The sequence below is a fragment of the Brachycentrus maculatus genome, unplaced genomic scaffold, assembly GCF_059751285.1.
Source record: "Brachycentrus maculatus isolate JH-2025_06_01 unplaced genomic scaffold, ASM5975128v1 h1tg000053l, whole genome shotgun sequence".
Taxonomy (NCBI): domain Eukaryota; kingdom Metazoa; phylum Arthropoda; class Insecta; order Trichoptera; family Brachycentridae; genus Brachycentrus; species Brachycentrus maculatus.
The window spans coordinates 226,750-238,724 of NW_028280807.1; the positions used below are offsets into that span (position 1 = coordinate 226,750).

At 27.8% G+C, this 11,975-nt stretch overlaps 1 protein-coding gene across 1 annotated transcript in view; it reads right to left on the reverse strand.

Annotated features, from left to right (window-relative positions):
- Positions 1–3,721: 3,721 nt before the first annotated feature.
- LOC148311993 (uncharacterized) overlaps positions 3,722–11,975 on the reverse strand; it is a 379,515-nt gene continuing 371,261 nt past the window's right edge. Inside the window, exon 10 of the mRNA XM_088277982.1 lies at positions 3,722–4,556. Within this exon, the coding sequence (XP_088134108.1) occupies positions 4,487–4,556 (70 nt within the window). The 3' untranslated portion in view covers positions 3,722–4,486. The remainder of the gene's footprint in view (positions 4,557–11,975) is intronic.

The following is an 11,975-nucleotide window of genomic DNA, read 5'->3' on the forward strand; positions in this document are numbered from 1 at the left end:
ATATATATATATATATATATATAAATTAGTAGCATTATTCATATTTTTGAAAACACCCTTAATTGCTTCATCAAACATAAAAAAATGATTTTTAACTTCTACTAAAATAAAAAAAAATTAAAAAAAAAAACAAAAATATTGAATTTTGGTCCCGCCTTATTTTTGGGGCAGCCCTTTAAAATATAAAATATACATATTTTTGTTTTTTATTGGGTTAATTTTTTTTTATATTGAGTATTCAAATTTAATATAAATAGGCATTTGAATATTTTAAATCATAAAAAATACACTGAAAGTATCTAAACTTAAACAAAATCTGTCAGAAATTGAATATTTTTTAAATATTTCTTTTTCCCGATAGAAAAATCTACAAACTTTATATAATTTTTTGACATCTCATCAAAGATGAAGAAGAGGAAGTCTGGGCATTTACGGGGCTGACGACCGTCATAGGCTGGTTTAAGTGATAATTTTACACACGTGTAACATTCACCAATTATAATAATAATAATAATCCAGATTTTGTGAACAAATATTTGGACACACTCAAAATGTTGTATACAAACTTTATATTATACAAATGTTAAAAATCATGTTCAGACTTACAACTTCTTTTAATATATATATATATATATATATATATATATATATATATATATATATATATATATATATATATATATATATATATATATATATATATATATATATATATATATATATATATATATATATATATATATATATATATATATATATATATATATATATATATATATATATATATATATATATATATATATATATATATGTATATATATATATAAATATATATATATATATATATATATATATGTATATATATATGTATATATATATATATATATATATATATATATATATATATATATATATATATATATATATATATATATATATATATATATATATATATATATATATATATATATATATATATATATATATATATATATATATATATATATATATATATATATATATATATATATATATATATATATATATATATATATATATATATATATATACATTTTAAGTAAGCATTGCCACATTTTCCAAGGCCTATTCAAGTATGTTGACTATTTTGGTTTTGAGATTCAATATCTTGAGGTTTTTCGGTTTCCCAGGACTGAATGTTTAATCAATTATTCAATTATTCACAAATTTCAAATCTTCATTTCATCTCACTTATTTTTCCGATTCGACAAGCTCGCCTCGCATTTTTCACTTCAAAGTTGAATCCTAAATTAAATGAAGAACAACTACTTAAAACAGTATTCTTCGTTATTGAAAATAAGATATTTTGGACAAAGAAAAAGTCGGGGCTTTATTGAAATATTTGAATAAATTTAATTTATCTACGAGTTCCCTTTCAAGCTTGATTCATCCCCTTCTTATAAACAATTTTGCAAAATTACTCTTCTCGATTTTCTACTTTAAAGTATACAAAATTTAAGTAATTTTCAATTTGAACTTAAAAGCAAAAGTACTAGTCAATAAAAGTGATTTCTTGTTTTACAGGGTGGCACAAAATTAATCACTGTATCAGAAGATGTTATAATTCTTGCAAATGGCTTCGTACGTCAATAATATTTGATGTTTGTGAACTGCAGAATGGAGTGGCGCAAAATTAATCATCCAATTTTATTTTTAAAATAAAAAAATGAGGGATGGAAATCTTTATTTGCCCTTTTTTTTGTTAATTTGAAAAGGCGACCAATAAATACAATAATATCAAATATAATAAAAGATAATGAAAATGATGATCATGATAACCTTCAAGTGGCTGGCGCCAGTGTTGTTAAACACTAACGCTCGTTTTATAAATTTGTTTGTATACTGCAGCTGTCTAGTTAACAATCGTCAAATAAAAGCTAAATTATTCGAAATCTTATAAACCTAAAAGGGTAATTCTATTCCCTGTCCTTTCCCTTTCTTCTTTTCCTATCACTGCCATCTCCTTTTCTCTTTATCCCATCCTTGTCTCATGTCTCTTCTTATATAAGTATAGACTTTTCTTATGCATAGTAGTGAAGAACTGTAATTGGTACTCATGATTTTTTTGTATTCTGATTTATCATATTGCTCACTCCTTTCAAGAACGTCATAAATCAAAAATCGTCAATTTTCAGTTGTGCATGTTTTCGGAATGCCCCAAAAATGTACTATATCCCAGCAAAAGAGGCATATTTTTAACTTAATATTTACCCGCTACAGGGCAGAAAGTGTTGTTTTTGCATTTTTAGGAAAAGGTGGTTTAATTATTTTTTTAAAAAATAAACTTAATATTTTTCAAATGGAGAGAAAACCTTTAGGTTATACCTAAAAAGATCTGTAGCACAGTAAAAAATTAGAAAAGTGGCTTGATATTTATTTATTGTATTGTACTTTTAAACTTTAAAAACGTTCTCCTGAAAAATCAAGTTTTTTGATTTATGACGTTCTTGAAAGGAGTGTAACTGTTTTTTTCCTTCCAATAAAATAAAAAAAATTATATATAATTGACGTACGAAGTCATTTGCAAAAATTATAACATCTTCTGATACAGTGATTAATTTTGCGCCACCCTGTAATATACCTATTTATAGTAATTATTACAATATTACATCAATTAAATTATTAAATTATTATAACATTTAGATTTATTTTAATTGTCATCTTAGATTTAAGAATTGACTCGATATTACAAACTAAGTTTTTAAATCTATTTCAATTGAAGCAAACATTCGTTATAAATATTATGTAATAAAATACAGGAAATATAAAGAAAATACTTATATGAATGTAACATGAAATATATTTTTATTTACGCTAATTTAAATAAGAATTTGTTGTTTTCATACAACTCCAACGTATTATTAAATTACAAATAAAACAACGACAATATTTTGATTTTCATTGAAAATAATTGTTTAAAAAATAACATCGAAAGTGAAATTATATTGAATTACTTTTTGTGCTGTTGATACTTTAAAATTTTACACATTTTATGGAGAAGCTGGGATAGGCATTCTTCAATTAGATAAAGAAGATTACCACAATGTGACTGTCAAATCAGTCAATGAAATTACGTTTATTTAAAAATAAAATCAACCCCGTTAGTATTTTTTAACGTAAATTGATAACTATTTAAAATTATCATGTCATGTTATTTTATAACTAAATTCATTAATCAAAAATAAAAAAATATAAGGTAGTAATTGTAGAAAATCTAAAGGAATAAACTTTCCATATGTCAAATGGCGAGAAATAAGAGAATGGAGTGACTCACGTCATTTGACTGATATATTATTAGATTAAAACCAATATTTTTAGCTTTTCCACTTTATTTTTATTTGACCAGCTACCGGGTTTCGTCGTTACCGATATCACCAGTCTGATGATGTCGGTAACGACGAAACCCGGTCGCTGGTCAAATAAAAATAAAGTGGAAAAGCTAAAAATATTGTTTTTAATCTAATAATATATTAAAAATGCAATTCCATCACAAAGTGTCAGTGGATAATATAAATCATTTGACTGATTTTTTTTATTTTTATAAATACAAAAAATGCATTGAAAATTGATTTATGGAGTTTGTTACATCTGAATCTTCTCTTGAGATCCCGAGTGATCATATTTTTAAATTATCTAAAAACAATGGTAAATTTGCGAGTTTAATACTAAATTAGTTATTTAATTTTTTTTTGCTTTTGCACACAATTACATTAATTTACGTATTTCAAGGGTACATACAGAATTAATAAATAAATGAAAAACCGTAATTATTTTTACTATCAGGAAAATCATAAAAAGATTTTTCGTTATTGTCATTTAAAGTGTGGGGATGGTAAAACGATAATGCCTTATATCATAAATATCTCATAAAAACCCAGATTTGTGAACAGAGATTTGGACACACTGAATATTGTGAATTTTTTAATTGATAATAAAATTTAATGTCCTCAAGTAACTGTGAAAGATATTTTTACCTGGGACAGATAAAATTAAGTAATTAAAAACAGTTTTAAAACCACAATGGAAGCACCATCTGTTAAAAGTAATAACAGCACAGGCAAAACTAAACATTTCTCATGGTGGACAGCGTGCTTCTTGACAGATGCTGCTTAGCTGCAAACATAGCATTTTTAATGTTTTCGATTGCATTGTTGTTTCATACATTTACAAAAAATATTTGATTGCCTCACAAGAATCGTGAATTAAACCTTTTAGAAATGTGCGTATTCTTTTCCTTTATTTTCCATTTAACCAGACCGAGACACAGAAACGCGTCCTATGGCATTCATATGGTCAACATCCTCATACTTTAAATTTACATACAAAAAATGGGTGACAGAAAGTAAGAAAAATTAGGCTATAACATTTAAAAAATGGCTATGTATTGAGCATACATAATTGCAAATAAATCTATATATATATTGTGTTACATTATATATACTAAAGTTTACGCTAAATTAATGTTGACTCCTACTCCAGTGACGTAATCTTCTCTCAGAAGAGGTACCAGCGTTTGTCTGAAACAAAGAAAAAGATACATAAGTTTTATTTACAAAAAAAGTCACTTCATTGGTTCATTTGGATTAACGTTAATTTGGGGCAGCCGCTTATTTGGGCCAGACCTAAAAACTACTGGTTACCTATAAAAAAGAGACTAATATATAATATGCCTATCTTTAAACATAAATTTTTAACTATAAATTAAGTAAATATTTTAAAGATAAAATAAACAAATCATTCATTATAAACAGATGCCTGAATGTATAAAGAATGAAAATAGTCAAAAAGAATTACAATTTTTTTTTGTTTACTGTAAGAAGACGTAAGTACATATGTGATATAAATTAAGTTTAAAAAAAATGTATTGACTGTTATAAAAGCTAACTAAAGAAAATTTTTAAAAAATAACCAAGCAAAAAACGATAATTTATTTACATCGTTTAATAGGGATAATAAACTGAAAACTAACAAGGCAACTAGAAAAAAAGAAAATTCTACCAAAAAATTCTCAGACCCGCACTCTTCTACGGATCCGAATGCTGGACGATGTATAACACCTACTCTAGGCAACTAGAAACTGCTGAAATGCGAATGCTTAGATGCTCAGCTGGAGTGTCCCTTAGAGACAAAATAAAGAGTTCACGCATTCGTGTCTGTGTGTAACATGCATCAAAAGTAAGGCAGAGGAAAGGGAATTGAGATAGTATGGGCATATAGGATGTAGAGAACCTGATCATATTGAGAACCAGGCGATCGCCATGGTTCTTTCTCAAAAGACATCTAGAGGAAGACCAAAAAATTCATGGATGCTGCAGAAAGAAAACATGATTCGAAGGTATGGCCTAGGTGACGTTATCCATAGCAGAAGGATTTACAACCTGAGGAGGAGCAGAGCTGACGCCAACAGTCTACAATTACGATAAATTGGGATAGAGCCAGGAAGAAAACGAAGGACTAATGATTATCCTGCATTAAATTTAAAGTTGGGAATTTGGAATTGGGAAATTTAAAGTTGAGAATGCATTAAATTTAAATCGTGTCCGCCTCCGTAGTGTAATGGTCAGCACGCTCGGCTACCGTTCTGGAGGTCCCGGGTTCGATTCCCAAGGGGGGTAAAATAAAATATAAGTGATTTTTTCACTGTAATATTTATTCAATATTACCATGGACTGGTACCTGAAGCGGAGGGCTGATCACCTTTCCTTCATGTGTAAACGATCTAGATAACACTGCGTTTATATGACACAGTGCCCTATGCACCATTGGGGTGCGGATAAGGGTTTTATTATTATTTATTAAATTTAAAGTTATCTAAACTACGAAGTTACAGCCTTTTCGTTGTGAACCCAGTCCTGAATCGTGTGCACAAATCAATGCAGGCTGCAGCACATAAATAAGCAATATTCATAGATATACGTTACATTTCCAGAAAATATATATTTTCTTTGAAATGGATAGTTATTCATGTGCCTCATTTCAATGTTCCACGTTCCACAACTCTCGACTGACGCCGCGGGATTGCTGCCGGTAGGTACTGCTCTATTATTTTTACTTATTTTTGCCTCCGTATTACTGGCAACTCGCGCGAATTTCAAAAGCGGCTAGATGCGCTGCAGTTCTATATTTCGCGATGCGGTTTATTGTCAATTTGTATACATTTTGCACCTGGGAGATTATTTACGTAACGGCTGATCAAAAATGAGAAATAAAAGCTTTGCTTCAATTATAATAATGATAAAAATTATTTATTTTACTAACCACATTTTCTTTTAACCCTTATCCGCAACCAATAGTGCATATTGATCGTTACTTACATAAAGGCAAGATGATCACTCCTGCGCTTCAGGAACCTGTATATTACCATTCGAACATCTATCATACAACGTTTTGCCTCACAGAGTCTTTTAAGAGAACTTGTTTCGACTGCAGTCTACCTTCATCGTTCTTTTACCAACTCCATGCTTAACTTCCATACATTGAGGTTGGAACCAGGACTCCATTGCGTACTGTCAGTTTAGCTTTCGGGGTTTTAAGGGGGCTAATGGTTTGAACAAGGTTTTTCAATAATGAAAAACTTTACAAAAAATAGCTATTTCTCTATGGTGACCATTAAAAAAGTATTTACTCGCCCGACAGAAGGTGAAATTTCATTTTAATCATTTAAAATTTAGACTCGATGTGTTTCCAGCCGTTCGTCTGTCAAGACATTGTATTTCCCGCCATTTTCTATGGAATGAAAACTGCAGAATGTCACGTCACGAAAAGGTTATAATAATACGTCTAGAAATGGAAATACGAAATACGTCACAAGTTACACGTCACAATGCGGCGCTTGTTGGGATCGGTGGAAATTGAAAACATTCAGTAAAAGCTCACCCTAGACGCCCCTCGGATAATCCATCTTGAAACTCCATAAAAAACTTACTCTTTATTAATTGCTTTTATGATGTTTTGGTCTATTATAGATGCATGTAATTATTTTGATGGAATTAAACAGAAATGATTTCTCGGCCTTACATTTTTTTTATTAAATAACGCCTATGTGGAAACCCAGATTTGTGAACAAGAATTTGGAGATACCCAAATTTTTGTTCACAAATGTGGAGTTAGTTCCACTTGAAAGTTATTTACATCAAATTAATATATACACATACATGATGTATATTGTTCATCATCTACATTCAACATGTAGGTACATATGTTGAGATGTCAAAAATGAAAAAGAAAAAATATGAAGCTTGAAAGTTATTTACATCAAATTAATATATACACACACATGATGTATATTGTTCATCATCTACATTCAACATGTAGGTACATATGTTGAGATGTCAAAAATGAAAAAGAAAAAATATGAAGCTTGAAAGTTATTTACATCAAATTAATATATACACACACATGATGTATATTGTTCATCATCTACATTCAACATGTAGGTACATATGTTGAGATGTCAAAAATGAAAAAAGAAAAAATATGAAGCAGAGATTCCTGTCTCCAATTACAAATCAAAAGATCAACGTTTTTTAACCATTTGTTCTTTGACAAAAAAATGCTTTTTTCAATGTCGAAGGACCCTCTCCAATAAATTAAATGCTTTGCCGCTATTGGTTTTGTTAAATCGGCTGAAAATTGCTTTCTTTCAGAGCACGGACCAACCCTTTCATCTTGTCTAATGGGCCGACAATTTAGAGAAAGAAAAAAAAACGATTCCAAGAAAAGCCACAGCGTTTTATTACGACACAAATTATGCCACCTCCATAACCGTATCAATTTTATTAAGATATCAAATTGCATCACAAAATGCGGCGAGATAATTATTTAGGTATTGAATCGTATCACAAAATATCGAGCGATAATTATGAGACATCGAATCGTGTCACAAAACATTGAGCGATAATAAATAGATATTGAATCGTACCACAAAATATCGAGCGATAATTATGAGACATCGAATCGTGTCACAAAACATCGAGCGATAATTAATAGACATTGAATTGTGTCACAAAATATGGAGCGGTAGTTATTAGACATCGAATCGTGTCACAAAATATTTAGCGATAATTATTAGACATCGAATCGTGTCACAAAATATCGGGCGATAATTATTAGACATCGAATCGTGTCACAAAATATCGGGCGATAATTATTAGACATCGAATCGTGTCACAAAATATCGAGCGATAATTATTAGACATCGAATCGTGTCACAAAATATCGAGCGATAATTATTAGACATCGAATCGTGTCACAAAATATCGAGCGATAATTATAAGACATCAAATCCTAAATATGGGAACATTGTAATTTTACCACAGTATATTTTAATCCAAAAACTTTAAGCGCTTTACATACAATGTGATCATTTGAAAGCTCGTCTATAGCGTTGCATACATTACAACTTCTAGATTTTAAAGAATTATGAGAAAAATTATAATAGCCTCCCATTTAATGCCTTGAGGCTTAGGATGTGTATTTCGGCTTACATTTTACATATTAAACCCTATAGGGTGCTCTACGAAATATTTGAATCATTGATAAATGATTTCAATATGTCGTGTTTCTTAAATAAAAATTATATTTTTATCTATATAAAAAAAATCACATTATTTTGAGTGCGTCCAAATTCGTCAATAATATTTTCAATTAAACAAATTCAACCAATTTTCAGTGAAAAATAGAATAGCTAAAAAAACTACTGTTTTCGCCCTTTCAAATTCAATAATTATTACACCTGATTTACAAATTGACTATTTCTGCTAAAAAATCTTCAGCAATTTCAGCACGTATGCTGAAATTGGATTAAAGGAAAAATTTCAGCTCTAATATGGTTTGAATATTCAGCCAACAAATTTTCAGTGAAAAGTACAAAAACATAAAAGAACTATTGTTTACGCCCTTTCAAATACACTATTTGATTTGAAATTAAATATTTTCGGTGAAAAATCTTCAGCAATTTTAGCATACACGTGAGAAAACATTTCAGCTCTAAAATAGATTAAATTTTCAGAAAACCAATTTTCAGTGAAAAATAGAATAACAAAAAACAAAAATAGTTTCCATCTTTTCAAATGCACGAGTTACTTGATTTAAAACTGACTTTTTTGCTGAAAAATATTTAGCGATTTCAACATACATGTAGGAAAAAAAATCAGCTCTAAAAATGGTTTAAATATTCTGTGAGACACTCTATATAAAACGAGTTTTTTGCAAGAATATCTCCTTACAACCTCCTAGAAAGTAATGTACCGAAAGTTCAAAGTTGGCCAAAGTAAATTTCCTTCTTAAAAAGTCCAACATTTTTATATCTGAACTTGTACAAAGCTGAAATCTTTATTGTTTTTCTTTATATTCGGGCAGAGTTCTTCATATTTTTAGTTTTGAAATTGTAACTATGGATGTACTGTGTTTGCAGCGAAAATGACGCATGGAGAATATAAAAAATGTATATATATATATATATATATATATATATATATATATATATATATATATATATATATATATATATATATATATATATATATATATATATATACATATATATATATATATATATATATATATATTTATATATATATAAATATATATATATATATATATATATATATATATATATATATATATATATATATATATATATATATAAATCGTCATTTTATTTCATAAAAAAAAAAATCAATAAAAAAGTAAATATTTTACATAAATAAAAATAATAAATACCATTTAAACGAATTAAGAAGCGTGAGAATATTTTTTTATTAATTTATTAAGTTTCAATTATTAGTTAACGTAAAGTTCTCGAAACTAGTCGTGTTTATATGGTTTTATATGAAAAACATATATGGATATTATAGAATATATATATATATATATATATATATATATATATATATATATATATATATATATATATATATATATATATATATATATATATATATATATATATATATATATATATATATATATATATATATATATATTTATATATATATATATATATATATATATATATATATATATATATATATATATATATATATATATATATATATATATATATATATATATATATATATATATATATATATCAAATAACTAACAGGGAGAGAGGACAGAACGCCAATACACTACTGTCATTGCAAACATTTTAAGCCTCTTCTACTTTCACGCATCTCCTCATGCATACCCGCCGATTATTCCAACTCTAAAATATTATTTTACCTGACATTCCTTATTTCATTAATTGATTCGGCATTCACTTTGTGGTAAAATTCATCCATTTTCAATTAATGTTTCACGTAGTAAATACCACTATTTCTTAAAATCTACTGTGACACGTGTTTCAATGCCGTATTTGAAAATGATGTGGTATGCATCGAAACACGTGTCACAGTAGATTTTAAGAAAAAGTGGTAGTTACTAAGTGAAACATTAATTAAAAATTCCTTATTTTACCTCACGAACATCTATCATACATTCTTTCCCCGCATTGGACTGGTACATTATCATAAAAAGAAAAAAAAATAGCATCAATGAAAAATTAATAGTATGTTCTACAATTTTCTTTAAGTAAATGTATCTTTTATTTGAAACGAATAATTTTCAGATTTAAAATAAAATAGCAGTGAAATTTTATTATTTAAAAAGCATAAGATATTTAAGTTAGATGATATTCTTTTGATTAAGATGTTTGGATTTTTACATAATTTAAAATAAATTATTCAATCTTTTCTCAAGACACATTCACATTGTGATAATATGTATCCATTTTAATTTTAATTTATGTATTCCTTGTTAAATACCACTATTTCTAAAAATCTAATGTGACACGTGTTTCGAGGCGTTCCGTAGGTATACGGTGTTTAAAAATGATGCGGTATGCATCAAAATACGTATCACAATAGATTTTAAGAAATAGTGGTATTTACCAAGTAAAATTTTAATTAAAATAAAAGAGCAAATTATAAGCTTAATAATAAAAATGAAAATGGTATTTTCTGGCGTTTCTCATGTGTGTGATTATAATCCAGGATTCGGATCTCACATACTAATATAAGAGTTTCTGCTTAATAAAAAGCTTCTTTACATCTCACCAATAGATGTCCCTAGTGAAGTTCTAGTGATTCATGAACAAGGTTTCTAAATTGGTTCATATATATAGAACTTCCAAGAACTTGAGTAGTGTGGTTGTCAATAATGGGTAGAATTGGTGAATGTTACACGTGTGTAAAGTGATCACTCAAACCAGCCTATGACGGTCGTAAGCCCCGTAAATGCCCAGACTTCCATATTCTTCTTCATCTTTGATGAGATGTCAAAAAATAATATGAAAATAAAAGAGTATTTAAAATTGACGTGCCATTGAAATTTATAACGGTTTTTTGAAATATACGCTTCAATTGTAAACTGAGTTACTCGTATGGAAGCGAGAGATAACATTATCTTTTCACTGATAAATTCTCTAGGTTAAATGAGGGGATTAGGAACAAAAACCGAAGTGTCCCTTTTCGCAAGTTGGTGATTGTCACCGCAAAATCTTAGAGACTTATAATGAGGGTTAAGACTTTCAACCATCTCAACATTGCACCAATTCTATGCAGTGCCCTATGCACCATCGATTGAGGATGAAGAAGAATAAAAAAACTGTCTTATTTATTCAAGCGATTTTCTCATTTATTCTCAACGCAAAGTGGACACTTCTGCTTTTGTTTCTATACCACTCACATGTTTAGAATATTACGTAAAGAGCGAGTATAATTTTTAGTACATTATTTGATTTTAACAGAGAGATAAATAAGTTAAAAATTGTGTTTTTTTGTTTTTTATTACAGAAAAATCAATGTCTAGTGTTAAATTTTATTAATTCCACAAAGACTATGTGTTAGATGTTTATTTATGTTATTAACACTTTTATTCTACATAGTTCTACT